General features: G+C 43.7%; 1 protein-coding gene across 4 annotated transcripts in view; it reads right to left on the reverse strand.

Annotated features, from left to right (window-relative positions):
* si:ch211-241j12.3 (uncharacterized protein LOC566552 homolog) overlaps nucleotides 1–13,408 on the reverse strand; it is a 110,836-nt gene extending 97,428 nt beyond the window's left edge. For 3 of the 4 annotated variants that reach the window (XM_043686929.1, XM_043686930.1, XM_043686928.1), the window contains exons 1-4: nucleotides 13,233–13,408; nucleotides 4,026–4,094; nucleotides 2,743–2,866; nucleotides 888–990 (exon numbers count right to left, since the gene is read on the reverse strand). In XM_043686929.1, coding sequence (XP_043542864.1) covers nucleotides 888–990; nucleotides 2,743–2,866; nucleotides 4,026–4,094; nucleotides 13,233–13,245 — 309 coding nt within the window. In that variant the 5' untranslated portion in view covers nucleotides 13,246–13,408. Of the gene's footprint in view, nucleotides 1–887; nucleotides 991–2,742; nucleotides 2,867–4,025; nucleotides 4,095–13,125 lie in introns of all 4 variants that reach the window. The other variant, XM_043686931.1, reaches the window with a different exon arrangement.
* Between the last annotated feature and the right edge of the window lie 10,460 nt (nucleotides 13,409–23,868).

Genomic DNA, 23,868 nt, shown 5'->3' on the forward strand with positions numbered 1-23,868 from the left:
AGAGAAAATCTGATGCAAGTGAAGAATTCATTTCTTGTCACCTCATGTTTGGTTTAGCCCTCACCCGTATTCTCAGTGGGGAGCTTGTAGCTCAATGGCTACCAGCATTCCTGCCTCAGAGCCAGAAGATCTAGGTACAAGTCCCATTTGTTGGTCAAGGAAGGGGTGCGCAAGATGCCAAATTGGTTGAACATCAACCTATGCCAATATCGTAAATATCCCCATGGTACCAGAGGGAATTGGTGGTTAGTTTAGCCCAAGGGTCACCATGTTTCAGGCAGAGGACAAGGCTAAGAGGGTGGGACTTTCATTGTGACCTCAACCAGTATAAGAACTGAACCCACATTGTCAGCATCACTTTGTATTACAAACCAGCTGTCCAGCCAACTGAGCCAACCAGTAAACTGGGGAAGAAATGCCTGGTCAGCCATGTGATGGTAAGAAAGTTGGAACCTCTCCCAATCACCATCAATAGCTCAGGTCTACAAATGTTCTCACAACAATGCAGAATCCTTGAGTGAACCATAACATACCACCACGCAGGGCTTTCATTCCTCAGAGAATCTATCAGGTGGTAAACAATGTAAATGGGTGCAACGCAAATATTTTAAGCAGTTAATTTGCACACTGATGTAATTAAGGCTGATTGGCAATCAACTCCCACTAATTAAGACCTAAGATTATAAGATATTACATGCTCCAGCAGTCACGTCACTTAATGGATACTTAAAGGCATCTGACTTTAGTATGGTTCACAATCAAGGGCTTGTGGCACAGTTGTACTCGCCCTATCTCTGAGCCAGACGGCCCAAGTTCAAGTCCTACTTGCCCCAGACACCTCTGAAAGTGCTGATTGAAAAAGCTCTCTAACATATTACGTTATTTACCTGAATTTCCAGCAAACTATTTATAATGATGGAGGCAACATCCAACTTGGCACATCGAAGATCAGTTATAATTGATACTAGACAATTTGTGGTTTGTGATTCACTATTAAGACAAGAAAATCAATCGTAAATATAAGACTGATCATATTTGCTCCATGATTTGCCCCACAAAAGAATGATTCCACAGTAACTTGGTTAAATAATGAAACAGAATTCTAAACTTTCATATAGAAAAATTCAATGGATCACCTTCCCTCTTTTAATGTCATCCAACCAAGAAAGGAATGAGGAAGTTTCACTCCTAATTATTACAGATTAGTGATCGTTAAGTGTTGAGTAACAATGGTGCAGATGCGTACTCCACTGGGTTACAAACTTTTGTTCAAAAAATATTTATTACAGAACCAACAGCTGCAGTAATTATTCCCAATTCTCTCCTAGTGAGAAACAACAGTGCTGAAAGAGAGAGAATAGGTAGGGCAAGGCGGCCTGGGATCAAGTCCCACTTTCTCCAGAATGTCTCATAGCACATCTAACAGTCTGATTTTAACAAAGCCTCAGGGGAGAAAGTTTGTTGACAATATTAGAACCAAGAAGAGAAAGGGAGGGAGATATATCAAAATATTTTAATGATTTATGATGTACTTTGTATAGAATCATAGAATCCCTCCAGTGTGGAAACAGGCCCTTCGGCCCAACAGGTCCACACTGACCCTCCGAAGAGTATCCCACCTAGGCCCATTCCCCTGCTCTATTGCTGTATATTTACCCCGGACTAATGCACCTAACTTACACATCCCTGAACACTATGGACAATTTAGCATGGGCAATAGTATAATTCCAAAATGTTGTGGTGCTGTTGTGAGCTGGTGGGAGGGTGTCCCTTTTGACTGCACACAGTGTGTCCAAAAGAGGTCCCTGCACACAGTGCAGCATACCTCAGCCCACCTGTCTCCCCCAAGCCTGCCCTCCCCACCATATTACAACAGGGCCCTCACTATGGCTGCCCTCCAACCCTCTCATTCAGACATGCCAGACCAGTCCCACTGTAACCCTGACTCACCGTGTTATCCAGCTCAAGCAGGCTCCTTGCTGGGCAGTGGTCACCACTGCTACCTCTGAAGTGCTGCTGTGACTGGGCCCTCTGATTGATCTGCAGCTCTCAGAGGCAGGACTTACTCTCAGATGGGATTGCAAGCCTTACTCTGTGCCAATGAATGGCCTGACAGTGATGAAATCAGCATGGGGCTTACCAGCTCCCCTGGCAATAGGTTCTTCCTGACTATTCAGCCCAGCAAGGAGCCTGCTTGAGCTGGATAACATGGTGAATCAGAGGGTTACATCCAGTGGGACTGGTCTGGCAAGTCTGAATGGGGTCTAGTATCTTCAGGAGCATTGTTTACACAGCTTATCTGATCATCTCATTCAAAACACATCCTTAAAAACACAAAGGTATTTATTCGTGGTATTAATGAATTATTTTATATGAATGTTTCAACCTTTTGCTGTTCTACAGGACATTTACTTCCTTGTCAGATCTCAGAATGACTGCATTGTCCTAACATAGGAAACGTATACCAGACGTCAGAACCCATGAAACGTTGATAAAGTTAAGCTCATATGTGACTGTAGCAATTGATTCAATGCTGGTTAAACAGGAATTGTATTCGGAAGAAATGTCTTCCCATTCTTGATGGAACTGCTATCCCATTTGAGCATTTTCCACTTACACTTCAAGATCTACCTCCATCTACCGGTCCAATATCACACATATTCCTGCTCAACGTGGATAATTGCTAAATCATCACAAGAAATAAAAAAGTACAACAAAGCACAAGATTTCATGTGAACTGACCGAAGATGATGGAGAAAATATTTGAGAAGTTCAACAATGTCACTGTGCGTTAAATCCGACATTAGCTTGCTATGCTGCGCTCTGGGGAATATAATAAGTGGGCACCCCTGATGATCAAAACTCCCTGCCAAGAAGACAACAAAAAAAAGTCAGGGTTAACATGACAATAATCAAGCCAAGAAATCCTCAGAGTCAAAAATATTAAATATGTTAGAAGGAATGTCTAATGGAAGATATTTTGGCATTGGAAACAGTCCAGAGAACATTCACTAGTCTGATACAGGGTACGAAGGAATTGTCTTATGAGGAGAGGTTGAGTTAGTGAAACTCATTGGAACTTAGAAGAATGAAAGGAAACCTTATTGAAGCACAAGAGATTCAGAAGGAACTTAAGAGGTTTGAAGCAGAAAGTTTGTTTCCTTTCCTGTGGAAGAGTTTCGGATCAGAAGGCATAACATCAGAGTAAAGGATCACCCACTTAAGACAGCGATGAAGTGGAATTTCTTGTCTCAGAGAGTAGTGGATCTGTTGAATTCTCTACCACAAAGGACCATCAAAGCTGGATCATTAAGTATATTCTAGGCTGAGACAGACAGAATTTTACACAGTGAGGGAATCAAGAGTTAAGGGAAAAGGCAGGAAAGTAGAGTGGAGGGTCATCAGATCAGCCATGATCTCACTGAATGACAGAGAAGACTCAATGAACTGAATGGTCTACTTCCACTCCAAAGATTTATGATCTTTATGGATATAATGCTTTCGAATACCTATTGAAGTGACTACTGGAATGTCTGAGCGAAGCTAAATGTGATAATAGGGGTAGCACTGATTATTAATGCATCACTTTCTCCCACAGAACAGTTTCAGATAGGGGTTCCTGATCTAAGCTGGGGGAACAGAAGGTCTCAGGTTGAGACTCCAGTTTCTTTGCAATGCAGGAAATGAGGTCAGAACTGTCTTGGTAGCACAACTGAACGGTCAGATATAGGGGGCATCCAAAACAAGCAAAGAGTATGTTTTTCTCTGACACTAATATTCACCACCTGTCTATAAACCCTCTGCATTAACCATGAGCACTACATCAAGGCAGTTTTTAATGCTTTCTCTAGACATAGTACACATATACCTTTATATGCAGCACAGAATTCAAGCAAAAATAATAAAGTTTAATCATTCTAAGTGCATTACGTTTTCTAAAATGCCCTAGACTCCATCTCACCAACAAAACCGCTCGAATATAACTTCAAATACTGAGTTGGGAAAGAAAACAAAGTGTGTCCCACCTGGGATAATGGCGACACCAGAATACAAGATTCGATCCTCAGGCAAGCCCAGAAGAGATTTCTGAAAACCTAAGACAAAAATATGGAGTCACAACAGACAAGAAGCTGGTCATTCAGCACATCAAGCCCATGCGAGCTTTCTGTCCAGTAATTCAACTAACCCCATTCCTTCTTTTTAAAATCCTCTTAACTCTGTAGGTTTATTTGGTTTGTGTACCCAGTCAATTTCCTTTTGAAATTGTTCATCATCTCTGCTCCCATCACACAGGGAGGTTGAGAGTTCCAAGCCATTATCGCTCACTGTTAAAAAAACATTCATCTGCACACACTCCCTTGCATTTCTTGCCTAAAACTTTAAATATGTATCCCTTAGTCCAGGTACCATCAACTAATGGAAAAGATTTTCTTGGTCTACCAAATTCAAACGTGTCATAATCTTACACACCTCAATCAAATTTCCCATCAATCTCTCCAACTCTGACATTAACTCCAACCTAACCAGGAAGCTAAAATTCCTCATCCCATGGAATCAATTTGGTTAATCTCTTTGGCACCCACTCAAAGGGCCTTCACATTCAAGTGTAGTGACTATAACTGGACACAATATGGTCTAACAGTTATGGTCTCATCAAAACTTTATACACAGTCACCATATTTTCTTGATTCTGTATTCAATATTTTTATTTATGAAGTCTAGGATCTCAGAACCTCTGCAAACAACTCTCAAAATGTCCTGCCACATCTAATAATCTATATACATTACCTTGAGGGATCCCAACACTGAGGATTTTTAGAAGTGCATCATTTAGTCTGTAACACCACTCCCTATTCCTTCTTTCAAAATATCACGTAACAGTTCTCTGCTTTAATTTCATCACTTGTCTGTCTATTCTTCCAGCCCATCTATGTCCTGTTGGACTTCATAGGTATCAATCTCACTGATTTAACACCTCCAGAACGAACACAAACTAACCCAGAGAGAGCACCACTATAATCCATCTTCCAATCTGAGAAACAATTCAACAACCCATTGAGCCTCCTCCACCATATTAGATCCCCTACAGTGTAGAAACAAGCCCTTAAGCCCAACCAGTCCACACTGACCGTCCGAAGAGTAACCCATCCAGACCCATTTCCCTCTGACTAATACACCTAGCACTATGTGCAATTTAGCATGGGAAATTCACCTGACCTGCACATCTTTGGACTGTGGGAGGAAACCGGAGGAAACCCACGCAGTCACAGGGAGAACATGCAAACGCCACACAGACAGTCACCCAAGGCTGGAATTGAACCTGGGACCCTGTGCTATGAGGCAGCAGTGCTAACCACTGAGCCACCGTGCCGCCCAATATGATCAGACCTCATCCTCTGTCTCAATACCATATTCTCCCTTTATTCCCATACCTTTTTGACACATTCATCCTCTAGAAATACATCTTAAATACATTCACCCATCCCAGCAGAGAACTCCACAGGCTCGCATTCCACTGAGTGAAGAAATTTCTTTTCGTTCCTGGCTCCAAATGGCCTGTGTATTATGTGCGGTGACCCATTGTACCACAACTCCCAGACTGGGGGATAAGACTGTATACAGTCTATCCTACTCTGTCAGAATTTTATATGTTTCAATGAGATCCCTTTTCATTCTTCTGAACTCCAGTGAACATTGGCTCAGTCAACCCAATCTCTCCACATTTGGCAGGTATGCCACCTTAGGAATTGGTCTGGTGATCCTTCACTGCATTTCCCTCTATCAAGAATATATTTTCTTCAATAAGGAGACAAAAACAGCTCTCATTATCCCAGGTGTGGTCTCACTAAGGCTCTCTACAGCTATAGGAAGATATCCCTGTTCCTGAATCCAAACCCTCCTACATAAAGGCCAACACAGCATTTGCTCCCTAACTGCTAGCTGCATCTGCATGCTTGCATTCAGTGACTGATATACAAAGACATCTAGGTTCCTCTCTATACCAACATTTCCTAATCTATCAGTATTTAAATAATACTCTGCCATTTTGTTTTTCCGACCAACTTAGATTTACACACTTATCCACATTATACTGCATCTTCCATGCATTTACCCACTTACTCAGCTTGTCTAAACTGCCTGGAAACCTCTCTGCCTTCTCCTCACCACTCCCACTCCTCTGTAGTTTTGCAAAGCAAGGAGACTTGGAAATATTACATTTGATTCCCTCATTCAAATTGATATATTTCGTGAATAGCTGGTGTCCTAAGCTCTGACCCTTGTGGTACCCCACTAGTCAGCATCTTCCATTCTAAAGCTGACTGATTTATTCCTCCTCCTCTGTGTTTCTTGTTGTTAACCAATTCGCAATCCATGCCAGAATGTTATCTCCATTCTCACGTGCTTGGATTTTGCCAACTTTACCTCTTATGTGGGATTTTTGAAAAGCTAAGTACACCACATCCTCTGGTTCGCTCTCATCTATTTTTCATTATATTCTCAAAAAACCTCCAACAGATTTCTCAAACATAATTTCTCTTTTAGAATTCCTTGTTGATTTTGTGTAATCCCGTCATATTTTCTAAGTGTTATGTTATCATGTACTTTTATAATAGACTCCAAGATTTTCCCTCCTCGTAATAGTAGACGTACCAGTCTGTAATTCCCAGTATTTTTTTCCTCACTCCAGTTTAAATTGTGGGATTACATTTTCCCCCTCCAATCTCATAGGACTGTTCTAGAATCTAGGGAATTGGATACATCCACTCTATCCATCGGCTGCACCCCAGCATCTTAGTATGCTGGGATGCAGACAATCACGCCTGGGGACTTATTGGTTTTAATTTCATTAACTAATCAATGGCAAGACTGCTCATCCAAATGAAATGTATATCCTATGGCATGTGAGGCGTCATGGATAAGTCTTGACCCAGACAAGCCCATGTGTAGGGAGTGTAACCAGCTGTAGAAGCACAAGCAGCTGCTAGAGACACTGAGATGCATCCACGAGGCAGAGAACTATGTGGATAGCACATTCAGAGAGGCAGTTGCACTGCAGGTTAGGAGTAAGCAAGCAAATAGAGAATGGGTGACTGCCAATGTGTCCAAGAGGATCTTATTCGCATTCTTCCTCACTCTTCCTTTTTTAAAACGACACTAAACCTTATGCAATGTTCACTCTTACCCAAGTTCTTCTCCCTTAATTCTGAAGAAGAGTCGAGAGTTCTGAGGAAGGGTCACTCAACTCGAAACAAAACCTCTAATTTCTCTTCACAGATGCTGCCAGACCTGTTGAGCTTTTCCAGCAGTCTCTTCTCCCATAGTTGTGTTGCTCACTTCACTCCACCCATTCCCTAGCATGAGACACAGCATCACCTCCTTCCCAGGTGGGCAATAGAGTACAGCAAGCTCTCCTGAACACTTTTCAGAAATACCTCATCACAACGTATCTAGTGACTACTACCCATTCCCACTTACCCTTTAACATAATCCTAACCAATATTTGGTAACCAAATCACCATTCTACACTGCAGTTTTCAATCTCCAGTATTCCAGTTCTGAACAAGGGTCACTGGACCCCTCTGATTTCTCTCCACAGATGCTGCTACACGTCTTGAGCTTTTCCAACAATTTCTGTTTTTGTACCATTCAATACTTCTTGTACACCTTAGGTTTCCCAGGAGATTTGCTCCCCTAAAACCCTGTTACCATTGGGAGGCTGATAAATAGAACGTGCAGCAGCACGACCAGATCCAAACTCTAATTCCACATTCATTTTTTGATTATTTTTGCAGTCTTTTGTTGGAACTGTTGGGTACAACAACTGCTACAATTTACAAACTAAAAATCGTCCACTTAGACCACATTTGGAGCACTGCTACAATTCTGGTCATCTTGCTACGGAAGGGTATTATTAAGCTGGAAATGGTGCAAAGAAGATTTACAAGACATTGCCAAGACTGAAAGGTTTGAGTTTAAAGCAAAGGCTAGATAGGCTGGGACTTTTTCCTCTGGAATATCAGAGGATGAGGCGTGACCTTATAGACATTTATAAAGTCATGAGGGGGCATGCGTAAGATGAATAGCGAAGAAAGTATTTTCCCCGCTCAGGGTAGAGAAATCCAAAACTGAACAGCACAAGTGTAAGGTGAAAGGGGACAAGATTTAACAGGACCTGAGGGACAACTTTTTCCACACAGAGAGCAGTGTGAATATGTAATGAGTTACCAGGCAAAGTGGTAGAGGTGAGTACAATAACAACATTCAAAAGACATTTGGACAGGTAATTAGATAAGAAAGATTTAGAGGGATATGGGCCAAACATATGGGACTGGCTCAGTTTAGGAAACCTGATTGGCATGTGCAGGTTGGGCCATAAGACCATAAGACACAGGAGCAGAAATTAGGCCATTCAGTCCATCAAGTCATGGTAGATATAATCTCTCGTTCTCGACTCCCCCACCCCAGGGAAAATACCTTGTCTGTTTCTCCTATCCATGCCCCTCATGATTTTATAAACCTTTATAAGGTCACCCCTCAGCCTCCGACGCTCCAGGGAAAACAGCCCTAGCCTATTTAACCTCTCCCCATAGCTCAAATCCTCCAACCCTGGCAATATCCTTGTAAATCTTTCCTGAACCTTTTCAAGTTTCACAACATCCTTCTGATAGGAAGGAGACCAGAATTGCACGCAAAATGCAACACCTCACATTTCTCTAAATTAAACTCCATCTACCACTCTTCAGCCCATTGGCCCATCTGATCAAGATCCCGTTGTAATCTGAGGTAACCTTCTTTGCTATCCACTACACCGCCAATTTTGGTGTCATCAACAAACTTACTATACTTCTGAGGGTCTATAAAGCTCTGTCATACCACATTTGAAGTATTGTGCACAGTTTTGGGCCCCATATCTCAGGAAGGATATACTGGCCCTGGAGTCTGTTCAGAGGAGGTTCATGAGAATGGTCCCAGGAATGAAAGCTTAACATATGAGGAATATTTGAGGACTCTGGGTTTATAGTTGATGGCTTTTAGAAGGATGAGTGGGGATCTAATTGAAACAAACAATACTGAATGGCCTGTACAGAATACATGTTGGGAAGATGCTTCCATTGGTAGGAGAGCATATCCTGAGAGCAAAGGGAAGACCTTTTAGAACAGAGATAAGGAGAAACTTCTTCAACCAGAGAGTGGTGAATCCATGGAATTCACTGCCACAGAAGGCTGTGAAGCCGAGGCTATTGAGTGTATTTAAGACTGAGGTACATTCTTGAGCATGAGGGGATCAAGGATTACAGGGCAAAAGCAGGAGAATGGAGTTGAGAATGGATCTGAGTGGCAGATTAATTTAGAGAAATGTGAGGTGCTGCATTTTGGGAAAGCAAATCTTAGCAGGACGTTTACACTTAATGGTAAGGTCCTGGGGAGTGTTGCTGAACAAAGAGGCCTTGGAATGCAGGTTCATAGCTCCTTGAAAGTGGAGTTGTAGGTAGATAGGATAGCGAAGGCAGCGTTTGGTATGCTTTCCTTTATTGGTCAAGGTATTGAGTACAGGAGTTGGGAAGTCATGTTGCGGCTGTACAGGACATTGGTTAGGCCGCTGTTGGAATATTGCATGCAATTCTTGGTCTCCTTCCTATTGGAAGGATGTTGTGAAACTTGAAAAGGTTCAGAAAAGATTTACAAGGATGTTGCCAGGGTTGGAGGATTTGAGCTATGGGGAGAGGTTAAATAGGTTAAATTTCCTTGGAGCGCCAGAGGCTGAGGGGTGACCTTATAAAAGTTTATAAAATCATGAGGGGCATGGATAGGATAAATAGACAAGGTATTTTCCCTGGCGTGGGGGAGTCCAGAATGAGAGGGTATAGGTTTAGGGTGAGAGGGGAAAGATATAAAAGCCTAAGAGGCAACTTTTTCACTCAGAAGGTGGTACATGTATGGAATGAGCTGCCAGAGGAAGTGGTGGAGGCTAGTACAATTACAGCATTTAAAAGGCGTCTGGATGGGCATATGAATAGGAAGTGTTTGGAGGGATATGGGTCGGGTGCTGGCAGGTGGGACTAGATTGGGTTGGGATATCTGGTCGGCATGGACGGGTTGGACCAAAGGGTCTGTTTCTGTGCTGTACATCTCTATGACTCTATGATAAGTTCATCTCTGCCTTTATATTCAAGTCCTCTCAAAATAAATGCCATCATTGCATTCCTAACTACTGACTCAACCTGGAAATTTACCTTGAGAGAATCCTGGACTGGAACTCCCAAGTCTCTTTGCACTTCAGACTTCTGAACTTTTTTCCCCATTTAGAAAATAGCCCATGCCTCTGTTCTTCCTACCAAAGTGCATGACCTCCCACCTTCTCATGTTGTACTCCATCTACCAATTTTTTGCCTACTCTCCTAACCTGTCCAAATCATTATGCAGCCTCCCCGCGTCCTCAATGCTACCTCTCCATCTACCTATCTTTGTATCGTCTGCAAACTTAGCCAGAGTGCCCTCACTTGCTTCATCTAGTTCGTTATGGGTCTGTTTCCAAGCTCTATGACAGCATTATATTAACAACAAGCATAATTGACACTTTCTTTTGATGATCAATATTTGTATTGATATGAGAAATGCCAAAACACACTGAAGGTCATTTTAACTTGGCGTCACTATCTATTAATGATTCCAGTTTTGTTAAGCTGCCAACAACAGACAGAACTTAATAACCTGGTTAATTCTTCATCTCACAGACAAATTATATTTGTATCTCTGAAGGAAACCCAGCTATCAAACGATGGAACACTTAGAATCGGACAATAGAGGAGAGGCCCTTTGGCCTTGTGGGCTGTACTAGTCCCACTTTCCAATATTTGGCCCATAGCCTTGAATGTTATGTATTTGAATAGGCTGTGCCAAAACCTCTGCTGGCAAAGGCTGATTATAATCACAGGCTTTCAGTTTTACTATATATTGCCTGAATACCTGCCTCTGCCTCAGCCTCTGGTGCTGCTGTTACCCTTATGCATTTCTACTGTCTTTGAACTGAACAACTGCAATACTTTAATAAACACAAAATACTGCAGATGGTGGAAATCTGAAACAAACACAGAACACTGGAGAAACTTAGCAGGTCTGGCAACACATCTGTGGAAAGAGAAACAGAGTTCTTCAGACTTCTTCCCAACATTCACCCTTCCGACTTCAGTTGATTTAAATTTCTGCCGTGTCCCATCCTACCCATTTGCTCATTTTCCTAATGCTCACTCACCCACATTCAATTATGGTTCAACAAATCAATTTTAAAATTTATATTGCTTTGCCCAAGTCCCTCTATGGAGTCAAGCCTGCACATTTTCCAATCTTCCCCAGTCACACAACTCTTTGATATTCTTCAGTGCTGACTTCTCATGATATCCCAATTTTAATTGCTCCAACATTGAGACTCATGTCTTCAACCGTCTAAGTCAATACTGAGAATTCTCTCGTTAATTGTCCACCTTGTTCTGCCTGTCCTTCTTCAAGGGACTCCAAAGATCTATCTGCTTGAGCAAGCTTATGATAATCTGACCCAATATCTCCCAAAACATAGCTCACCACCAAATTCTGTTTATGCATATCCCTGTGAAACATGTTGGGGGGTGTTCTATTATGTTAAGCAAGCTACATAAATGCAAATAAATGTTATTGAACATGTTACAGAACAGGGCGGCACAGTGGCTCTGTGGTCAGCACTGCTGCCTCACAGCACCAGGGACCTGGCCTTAGGTGACTGTCAGTGTGGAGTTTGCACATTCTTCCTTTGTCTGGTTTTCTCCCACAATCCAAAGATGTACAGGTTAGGGGTAACTGGTCATGCTCAACAGTGTTCAGGGTGTGTAGGTTAGGTGCATGAGTCAGGGGTAAATGTCAAGTAATAGGGTAGGGGAATGGGTCTGGGTGGGATACTCTTCAGAGGGTCGGTGTGGGTTGGTTGGGCCGAAGGACCTGTTTCCACACTGTACGGATTCTATGAGAACAAGACCTGTCTTTTGTACTGAATGGAATATGATCAGACTGCTCTGTTTATCTCAATGAAATGCACTACATTTGTACATTTCAGCTGGAGTCAGTGCAAGGTAACCCCTACCACACTATCGAGGCCAGGGGAAAGAAGTGGCCGGCCTTGATTCCTCAAGCACCTCCTAGTGGCTATACAAAAGATTGCACTGGAAAACTCTCTCCCAACCTCGGTCAGAGGGCTTTTGCCTTGTCTGGGACAGCACACACAAAAAATGAGAACAACAAATACAAGCAGATTATCCTTCTGTTCCACCGCCGAACTCTGAATTTGGATAAATCGGCCCAGTAATTTAAAATTAATTCGGAAATTAATTTGAGGGGGGGGGGGGAGGGAGGAACCTACAAATGCAGTAACCTGAAAGTCCAGAAAGGGCATGAACCTAACAAAAAAATCAAACCCATCTTCATTGCTTTTCTTCAGTGCATATTCTCAGAACTGAGTTTTATGTTAAAAATCATATTTACTTAAACTATTTATCTGATTGTAAAATACAGGGTGCTTTAATTGGTATGAGAATGAACTTACTGCACGACATTATCCCAGTAGGTATGGAACTACTTGCATTAGTTACACTCGACAATGTTTTCAGCACATTTAAGTTGCTGTTATCAAAATCCCATCTCGCTCGTGGGATATCCTCATGTTTGAAAAAAATGGGAGAAACATTTGTCATTTTGTTCACAAAACAAAACACAGACAAAAATCTAACGGCAAGACCTCATCCAGTGGTTGTAGTCTGGTGAAAACTGTTTCCCCAGCTTTCAGAGAAAAGTTAGGGAGGCCAGTTTCTTCAAAGTCGCCGCTGAAAAATGAACAAATCTTCCAAGAATTTGACGAAGAATGCAATTTAACAGCTTCCTTGCCAAACCCTGACGCACAGGAACATCAGGGTTTTTCTTTTGGAAGAGAGAAAGAGGATTAACAACATAAAAACTGGGGCTTGCAATAAATAGTTAACGGAGGAAAGGGGAGAGCGAAGTGCAGTCAGTGTGTAGCATGAACACAGTGAAGCTGGTTCAGTGTGATATTATTGCACCACAGCAACTCTTCCCCACCCCCCTGTTATACCCAATCCTTACCTTTATTGTTAAAAAGAGCCCCACGATCGCTGTAAAAACCGCAATTAACAGCTGCTCCTCAATATGTTATTTCTGCAGGTTTCGCTGCTGACACAGAGCTTCTTTACCTGTTGCGCTCATTTTTCCTCTTCCTTCCAACTTCAGCTTCAGCCCGGCGACCACCAGCAACGAAGAGTTTAGCCCCCGGGGTCTGATGAGTGAGTGGGGAATTCTCCAGGTGCTTCACATGAGCAGAGAGGCTGGACAGCTCGCCTCCTTACTCCCTCACTCCGCCATGTTCCCAATCCTGAGAGATCTCTCTCTCTCTCTGTCACATTCATTCAGCCGATAGGCTGCAGACCTGCACTTGCTTCGATTGGGTGAAGGCCAGGTTTTTCACAAAGCAGTCTCTTTCCTCCACCCCGCCTCCAAAACTCCCTTCCTGCCCGAGTCCCCTTGTCTACCCCTGGGCAAGAATCCAATGACCTAGCATCACCCCCAGTACACCTCACTGTCAATGATAAGTTGCATGAAGGCCGGGTCAGTGAAAAATGCCTGCAAATGCTAAACGGCCATTCTATTCCACTGTTAATATCCTAACGTGCCTTGTTTGTGTGCTGCATAGAGCCATTTGCTGAGTCTATCAGGAAGGATGCGAGCCTGAGAGGGGTTACTATTCCTGGCAGCTGGGGCCTGCTGGTTAAGGCCTCCCTGTACATGGATGACGTCGCCGTTTTCTGCTCGGATCCGCTGTCCGTGCACAGACTCATGTGCATATGTGACCAATTCGAACGGGCCTTGGGCGCCAAGGTGTACCGAGGCAAGAGCGAGGCCATGCTCTTCAGGAACTGGGCCGACCAATCCTCAATCCCCTTCACCATCAGGACCGACCACCTGAAGGTGCTGGGTATTTGGTTCGTGGGGGCTGGGGCATGCGCCAAGTCTTGGGAGGAGCATATCAGCAAAGTGAGGCAGAAACTGGGCAGATGGAAGCTACGGTTGCTCTCCATCGTGAGAAAAAACATGGTCATCAGGTGTGAGGCACTGTCAGTGTTGTTATATGTGGCACAGGTCTGGCCTATTCCCAGAACCTGTGCCACTGCAGTCACCCGGGCCATCTTCTAATTTATATGGAGATCAAAGATGGACCGGGTCCGAAGGTCGAGGTACGTCCCGAGCAGCGCGTGACGCGGGACTCTGTGCTCTACAGTCTGTTCCCAGGGACGCACACAGAAACGAACAGATCTGGGTAACAGGGGAAAAAACACACCCAATGCCACCCTCATCCTGATGGCCACCTTTGTGTGTGGCTGCACCAAGCTGTGCAGGATCCCTGGTACGCAAACACCAAGTGTCACTACATACTGAGGTTCTACCTGTCCCCGGTGTTTGGAGGGTGGGCCTGGCCTCGCTGCCGCGGAACGCACTGAGTAATTGGACCGTTCCGTATCACCTGTCCTTCATGGAGAAGTTTATGAAGAAAAACACCTTTGACCACAAGTCCATCAGGAAGTGGTCAGCACGTAGTGTCCTTGAGACCCTTCGGGAAAAGGAGAGGGCGGGTCCTATCGAGCAGTTCCCTGAGCAGACTGTCAAAGCCATTTGGCAGAATGCCTCATCGCCGGAACTTTCTGACAAGCACCAAGACATGGCTTGGCTGGTGGTGAGAAGGGCTCTGCCTGTGAGATCCTTTATGCACGCCGGGATTCTCAGCTGCCCTCGAAGTGGCTGCGGGGGGGGGGAAACGAGACTGTCACACACCTCCTTCTGGAATGTGCCTACGCAGAAGAAGTCTGGAGAGGAATGCAGTGGTGTTTGTCGAGGTACGTCCCGAGCAGCGCGTGACGCGAGTCTCCGTGCTCTACGGCCTGTTCCCCAGGACGCACACAGAAACGAACATCAACTGTGCCTGGAGGATCATCAACTCGGTGAAGGACGCTCTCTGGGCGGTCCGAAACCTGTTGATCTTCCAGCTGAAGGAGTTGACCCCGATTAAGTGTTGCAGACTGGCACATTCCAAGGTCCAGGACTACGTGTTGAGGGACGCGCTGAAGCTTGGGGCAGCTGCCGCCAAGGCGCGGTGGGGAAAGACCACCATATAACATCTGCCTGCCTAAAGAAGAACAGGGGGCCCGCGCAGTCATTTGGGCTCTGCTGACGCCTCAGCTAAATATATGGACATAGGATTGATAAACGTACAGACCTGTACATACAAATGATAAATTCTGATCTCTGTATGCATATGTTTACGTATGTATGGCATGACCAAATGTACAGACCATCAAGTTATTTTATGAAAAAAGTATATTTTTGAAATAAAAAAAAAGTGTGGAGCCACAATTCCAAAGTAAAAATGACCTGTGGTGTGAATGACTCTGTAGCAGTGCAAGTCTTTGCATTTTCTTGCTCAATACTGGGGTCCGCTGGAATCTCACATTGCCCACTGATTACAGGAAAATGCCAAATAGCACACGAGCTGCCACTGGGGCTGAAGCTTCGTTGGGCTGTGGGAGCAGGCTCCTTGTGTACACTTAAGGCTGAGTTAGATTTCTGATCAGTTTGGGGAATCAAGGGTTTTGGGGAAAGGGAAGGAAAGAGGATGTGAGGAATGTCAGATCAGTCATTATCCTATTGATTAGATTAGATTCCCTACTGTAAGAAAACAGGCCCTTCAGCCCAACCAGTCCACACCGACGAGTAACCCATCCCGATCCATTTCCTTCTGACTAATATACCTAACACTATGGGCAATTTAGCATGGCCAATTCACCTAACCTGCATATCTTTGGACTGTGGGCGGAAACCCATGCAGACACAGGGAGAATGTGCAAACTCCACACAGCCAGTCACCCAAGGCTGGAATTGAACCTGGGACCCTGGTGCTGTAAGGCAGCAGTACTAACCACTGAGCTACCGCGATGGCAGAGCTGAATAGCCTACTCCTAGTCCTGTTTATTATGGTCTAATGGACTGACTGCCTTGAAACGTCAGGCTGGTCAAAAGACCCACCTGAAGGAAAACCACAACAAGAATTTTGCATTTGAGAAGGAAAATACTCCAAGGTTCTTCACCAAAATGTTGTCAAATAAAATTTGATGTGGGCTACATAAGGAGATATCAAGACAGCTGGCTAAAAGCCTTGGTCAAAGAAGGAAGCGCAGATGTGGACCCAGCAGAAATCGGGGGTAAGGATGTGATCAATGAAGTGAATGGAAATAGAAACTGGGATTGTGTAAGTATGGGCTGCCAGTTAGCTATCACTTGTTTTACAATACCTCACAAAGTCATGTCTCTCACTTATTTAAGAATCTCGAAACCAGTATGAACAATGCAATGAATAAACACTAATAATAGTCCTCTCAACTCTAATCTCCAGCATCTGCGGTCCTCACTTTCGACTAATTATAGTGGCTCTGTTTGTAAAAATGACCCCAAGCTTCCAGTTGCCTGCCACTTCAACACAGCCTCGTGTTCCCTGGCCAACATCTCTGTCATGGGCTTGCTGCCGTGCTCCAGCAAAGCTGGAAGAATAGCACCTCATGTTCCATGAGGGACCCTGAAGCCTTCAGGATTCAATATCAAGTTAATTAATTATAAAACCTACACAGCTTACTCTGTGTATTTTACCCACCCCCGAAAGCCCAGGCCCTGTCATGATGCGGACTGCTTTCAGCACAGCCAACACCTACTTATAGCCCTTACTGTCAGCTTTTCTTTCTCCCTGCTTACCATCATCTATCCCTTTGTCTGTCTGTCTTCCTTCCTCTGCCTGGGCTCCATCTATACCTATCTCCTTCTTTTTAATATATAGACTACCTTTTCCAAGCTACTATCAATTCTTAAGAAGGGTCTCTGGTCTCAGAATGGTAAATCTGCTTCTCTTTCCACAGAAGCTGCCAGACCTGTTGACTTTCTCCAGCAATTTCATTTTTTATTTCAGCATCGACCATTATTTGTTTTAGAACAAAGAAAATTACAGCACAGGAAGAGGCCCTTCAGCCCTCCAAGCCTGTGCCGATCCAGATCCTCTATCTAAACCTGCTGCCTATTTTTTAAGGTTTTGTATCTCTCTGCTCCCTGCCCATCCATGTATCTGTCTAGATACATCTTCAATGACGCTACTGTGCCTGCCTCTACCACCTCTGCTGGCAACGCGTTCCTGGCACCCACCACCCTCTGCGTAAAGAACCTGCCAGGTATATCTCCCATAAACTTTTCCCCTCTCACCTTGAACTCATGACCCCTAGTAATTGAGTCCCCCACTCTGGGAAAAAGCTTCTTGCTATCCATCCTGCCTATACCTCTCACGATTTTGTAGACCTCAATCAGGTCCCCCCTCAACCTCCATCTTTCTAATGAAAATAATCCTAATCTACTCAACCTCTCTTCACAGCTAGTGCCCTCCATACCAGGCAACATCTTGGTGAACCTCCTCTACACCCTCTCCAAAGCACTCACATCCTTTTGGTAATGTGGTGACTAGAACTGTGCACAGTATTCCAAATGTGGAATAAAGTCAAAGTCCAATACAACTGGAACATGACGTGCCAATTCTTGTACTCACTACTCCGTCCAAAGAAGAAAGGCATGCTGTATGCCTTCTTGACCACTCGCGTTACCACCTTCAGGGTACAATGGACCTGAATACCCAGATCTCTCTCTACATCAATTTTCCCCAGGGCTTCCCCAGGAATTGGATCTTCCAAAATGCATCACCTCACATTTACCCGGATTGAACTCCATCTGCTATTTCTCTGCCCAACTCTCCAATCTATCTATATTCTATTGCATTCTCTGACAGTACCCTACACTGTCTGCTACTCCACCGATCTTAATGTCATCTGCAAACTTACTAATCAGGCCACTTATACCTTCCTCCAGATCATTTATGTGTATCACAAACAACAGTGGTCCCAGCACGGATCCCTGTGGAATACCACTGGTCACAGTTCTTGATTTTGAGAAACTCCCTTCCACTATTACTTTCTGTCTCCTGTTGCCCAGCCAGTTTTCTATCCATCTAACTAGTACATCCTGGATCCCATGTGACTTCACTTTCTCCATCGGCCTACCATGAGGAACCTTATCAAATGCCTTACTGAAGTCCATGTAGATCCCATGTGACTTCACTTTCTCTGGAAATATATCCCTGGTGGTGGGGTCCATTTCCACTGACATTTTTGCCACCTCCAAACGGTTCTCTAATCTTGCCATTTCTATCCCTCATTTTCACAGCGAGGTGTCTGTCCTGGACTACAATCAACCTCTCTTCAAAAGCCTCCCACATGTCACATGGATTATCTTACTGCTTACAGTGGTACACTTGCTTGGTATCACATTTTTGTTTTCAGTGTTTGCTTGTATCATGCAGTTCTTCATCATGTGCTATTTTAATCACATTTCTACTTTGTTTTATTTTTATCATTTGAATGCCACACTGACTCATTCCAAGATTGCTGGCAATCTGTGAGCACGATTCTGCACTTGTTCACAAAGGATTATTTGTTGCTGATCCTTATTGGCCTGTCCACTATTTCTGTTTTTAAAGCATTTCTCATGTATGCGAAGATGGCAGTCAGCAAATACTGTACAAGGTAAGCACGTTACAAAATTCAGTACCAACTGAAAAACACACTCTTTTATTAGGCACTTGCTTGTCAGTATTTGCTGAGTCACTATTAGTGCTTCAGAAAATTAAAAGCCTGAGGGGGTTCCAAGATGGCGGCGATCTGGGAAGGTCTCACTGCATCACAGCACAAGTGGGACAAACCTTTAACCCGCCCAACCCGGACCATCCAGATATCTTGGGACTCCAGAAAGATCAGGGAGTCCCAAGAAACTTCTAAAGGTTAACTTACTGCTGTCCAGAAATGCTGAAGAAGGGAGGAGGAGCATCCGAGGCTGGGTCTGCAGTTCAGCCTGCAGGATCCTCGGAGCCAATTACTTTCTAGGCCCTAGTGAACGATCTCACGAAATCTCGCGAGATGCTGGGGAAACAGATTTTACAGAAGCTGGTTCCAATCTCTCTCATGCTGCAGAAACTTGAGCAGCAGCTGGGGGACCTGGAGAAGAGAACGGATGAGGTGGAGCACAGGGTCACAGTGGTGGAAGTTGATGCCAGTTCATCCAAGGATGGGATCCAAGCCCTGGAGAGGCAGGTCCGTAATTTGCGCGACCAAGTCGTTGATCTTGAGAACAGGGGCAGGAGAAAAAAACATTTGGATCATCGGTCTGCCTGAGGGTAAAGAAGGTGACTGACCTGCGGAATTTGTTGAGGATTGGCTTCCGAAATTCCTTGACTTGGAGGCTGATAGGAGAGGATTGCAGGTTGCAGTGCGGAGATCGCGTCTGGATCAACGTCCTCGTCCTCTCCTGGTGCGGTTCCATCATTACCAGGATGAGGAGAGAGTCATGAAGGCTTCCAGAGTCTAGGGGAAGGATCGCAGACACTAATTTACGAGGGCTCTAAGATCATGTTCTTTCAGGACTTCTCAGCGGTGGTGATCCAGAAATGAAAATCTTATGACGGTGCGAAGAGAAGACTGAGAGAGCTCAGAATTCAGTATTCCCTGAGGTATCTGGCAGTGCTTTGGATCACCTTCGATGGATCCATACATCTCTTTGACACATCAGAGAAGGCAAGAGACTTTATAAACAAATTAACCTAGTTTGAAAAATTTTAATATATATAAATAGTGTTGTTGGGTATGTCTTTATCATTTTGTAAAAGAAACGGAGGAAGTCCGGTTGAAGCTATAGTTTTTTTTAATCTATTGATAATAATTTGGTTTAAACTATGTTTGGTGGCAGTTGAGATGTACATTTTCAATTTCTAAATTAGGACATACCAAAGGATGGGTGGGGTATTTATTCCTTTTTTAAAAAAAATGTTTTTATTCATATTGGTATTCTATGGTGTATTTACTCTTTTCTGCTTGTGTTTGCGGTTCAGCTGTAGCTGGGAGAAGTGAAGGTGGTTGGGATGGTTAGATGCCTACTTATGGGCAGTTTGGGATGGGTAGTTGCCCATGGGTATTGCCGCTTTATATGTTTTGTTTTTTGGTTTTTGTTGTTTTTAATTTTTAATAGTTTGTAGGTTTGTTAAACGTAGTGGTTTTAGTTTATGTAGTTTTTATAGTTGGTGGATCATGTAACACTAAGGCTCTGCGATTTGTGGTTCAGGTTCCTCCTCTCTGGAGTTTAAATATTATTGCAGAAGGTTATGGCTAATGACTTGATTAAATGGTATACCTGGAATATCAAGGGAAGTTACTCACCAATTAAGAGGAAGAAGGTACTCTTGAGTCTTAGAAAGGAGAAGGTGGATATTGCTTTGTTACAGGAGACACAGTTGGATGACAAGGAGCATCTGAAATTATAGCAGAATGACTTTGACTGAGTTTATTTTTAATCATTTAATTACAGAGGTAGGGGAGTGGCTATATTTGTTAGAAAGAATCACCCATTTAAGTTGTTAGAGTGTATTAAAGACACAGACAGGAGATTTGTGATTCTTAAAGCCTTGATAAATGGGAAAGACTACGGTGTTTTAAATGTTTATTGTCCTCCAGCTCATCCTCTTAAATGTTTGGTTGATGCTTTTTCTAAAATGATAAGTTTTGAGTTCCAGCACAACATTATAGGGGGAGATTTTAACTGTCTCGTGGATCCCGCAGTAGACAAGTTACCCAAAGGTCTCTCAATACCCTCTGTACAAACTAAACAGTTAGTGTTGGTGGACGTCAGGAGGCGTCTCCAACCTACAGGCAGGGATTTTACGTTTTTCTCCAATCCACGCAGATATTACACCGGGATTGATATTTTTCTGACCCCTGTGACAACCCTGGATTTGGTGGCATCTTGTACGATTGGTAATATTATCATTTCTGATCATGCTCCGGTGGACCTTATGGTTAAGATTAAGGATGTTACGGTGGGTTCAAGGCACTGGCGAATGGATCCCTTTATCCTCAAGGATAATAAATTTGTGGAGTATTTCTCTAGGGAATTTCGGGCATTCCTTGACATCAACTTAGGCTCAGTCGGTAGTTCATCCTTCCTTTGGGAAACTGCCAAAGCCTATGCTAGGCGGTTAGTAGCTTTCTACTCTGCCAGTAGGAAGCGGCAGAAGAGCGAACAGCAACATCTCCTCGAAGCACGGTTGAAGGCAGCTGAGAAGACTTACTTTGACAGGCCCTCGTTGGTCAAGCTACAGAGGATTACGGCACCGCGGTCTGCATTAAATTCCGTGCTCTCACAGATGGCAAAGAAAGAGCTGGCTTTTGCAAAGTAAAGGTTACATGACCATGGTGCCAGGCCAGGCAAATACTTAGCATATCTCACCAGGAAAAGGAGTGCCCCACAAGCCATTACGGCAAATAGGGAAGGATCTGGGAACCTAACATTTGATTCTAAAAAGATTAATGTGGTGTTCCAGAGATTTTACTCTAAGTTATACCAATCCGAGGATTGTCAGGAGGGGCATGCCAAAATGGAATCTTTTTTTAGGGATCTGAAGCTCCCGGGTATGACTCCCGAACAAGAATCCTTTCTCAATGCCCCCTTGTCACAGCAATAAGTGCAGGAAGCTGTAAGGCAGCTTCAGAGTGGAAAGGCGCCCGGTCCTGATGGATTTCCCAGTGAATTCTATAAGGAATTTATAAGTATCCTGCCAGGCCCGATGCTCAACATGTTTAATGATTCATACTGTCTGATTGTCTGCCACCATCTCTAAAAAAAGGAAAGACCCAGAAGACTGTACTTTGTACAGGCCCATTTCACTGTTAAATGTGAACTTTAAAATCCTCTCTAAAACTCTGGAGAATTAAGGCTGGAGAATGTGTTACCTTCTATTATTAAAGAGGATCAGACGGGCTTCATAAAGGGTCGCAGATCCTCCAATAACGTTAGGCGGCTGCTTAATGTAACTCAAGCGTGTCAACAACAGTCAATACGGGGATTGGTGATTTCTCTAGATGCAGAGAAGGCATTTGACCGAGTTGAGTGGCCGTACCTTTTCTATACTCTAGAGCGGTTTGGTTTGGGCAAAGTCTTTATAAGATGGGTAAAGGTTCTCTATGGTGGCCCTGTTGTGGCAGTCATCTCCGACGGGGTACGATCAAGCAATTTTAATATTTTTGTCCCCTTTCACCATTGATTTTTATGTTGATGATTGAACCATTGGCGGAGGCCATTCATGGGGATCCCAATATATCAGCTCCAGAAGTGGGATCAAAATTACATAAAATTTTGTTGGACACAGACGATGTTCTAATTTTTTTGACAAATCCAGCAGCTTCAGTGCCTCGCCTAATACAATACATTCTCGTGTTTGGCGCTTTTTTGGGTTTCAAGATTGATTTTGTGAAATCAGAGGCAATGCTTATGGGTGGTCTTATGAAGGTGCTAGGTCTTGAGGGTGACCATAGATTCCCATTTAGATGGTCACAGGGGGGTTTTGTGTATTTGGGCATATTCATTACTCCAGTTCTGGATCAGCTGTTCAAAGCCAATTTTACCCAATTATTTGATAAAAATAAACAAGACCTTCAAAGATGGGAGGCACTTCCTTTCTTGTGGTTGGGTCGGATAGCGCTTATTACAATGAATATATTCTCCCTCGTTTGTTATATCCTATATGGATGCTCTCCGTGATTTTCAAAAAGCAAACTTTCAGGAGACTGAACGGCTGGTTCAGCTCCTTTATTTGGCATCTTAAGCGGCCCCTTATTAAATTAGCTAAACTGCAACTGCCTCACAGATTGAGGGGAGTAGACTTTCTGGGCATTAAAAATGACCAACTAAGCTCACTTTTGTCCTACGTGAGCGATTGGGTTGTGGGGATCCTCTTTCAATATGGCTAGATACTGAAGCCTCCCAGGCAAGGTGCCCCCTTACCAGTTTGCTGTTTTTGGACAAGATGAGGACAGTTAGGGAATATTGCCATAACCCAATAGTCATCAATACTGTTAAAGCATGGAGGGCAATTCAGCAGAGGGAAGGTAATATTGGCAAAACATCTTTGTTTACACCTTTAGTGGATATGCCAGGTTTTCAACCGGAGATGACAGATTCAGGATTCAAACGTTGGGCAGCTAGGGTGTGTTTTGCATAGGCGATTTATTTGAGAGAGACGTAATGATGTCCTTTGATCAGTTAGTACGGAGGTACGAGTTATCTAATAGAGACCTCTTTCGTTTTTTCAAATTAGGGATTTTATTCAAAAAAAGACTACATTTTTGACTGATCCCTACAAATCTGACATAGAGAGGGGGTGCTAAGGGCTAAGAGTACACTCTCTGTCAGTACTTTATATCACCAAATGGGGGGGTGCCCCCTTGGATGAGTTTGATAGACTCTGCAAGATGTGGGAGAGAGAGCTGGGTGTTGAAGTTTCCTCAGAGGCATGGGAGGATATTTGGGAGAATGCAAGGAAGATATCAATTTACAATAGGACCAATGCTTTACAGTTAAAGATTCTCCACAGGGTCCACTTGGCTCCAGACCATTTGTCAAAATTTAAACCGGGGGCACCTTCAACGTGTCCCCAGTGCAAGATCTGTACGGGCACTCTTACACATTGTCTCTGGTCTTCCAATCGGCTTCAAACATATTGGAGTGCTCTGGCAGGTGCAATGGAGAAGATTTTGGGTGTATGGGTGGAGAAGGACCCTACCTCTTTTCTTCTTGACCTGCCCACTGTATTCTCTGCAGACATGCATAAGAAAAAAAACTTTTCAATATTCTCACATTCTGTGCAAGGAA

This window comes from Chiloscyllium plagiosum, chromosome 3 (assembly GCF_004010195.1).
Source record: "Chiloscyllium plagiosum isolate BGI_BamShark_2017 chromosome 3, ASM401019v2, whole genome shotgun sequence".
Classification (NCBI taxonomy): domain Eukaryota; kingdom Metazoa; phylum Chordata; class Chondrichthyes; order Orectolobiformes; family Hemiscylliidae; genus Chiloscyllium; species Chiloscyllium plagiosum.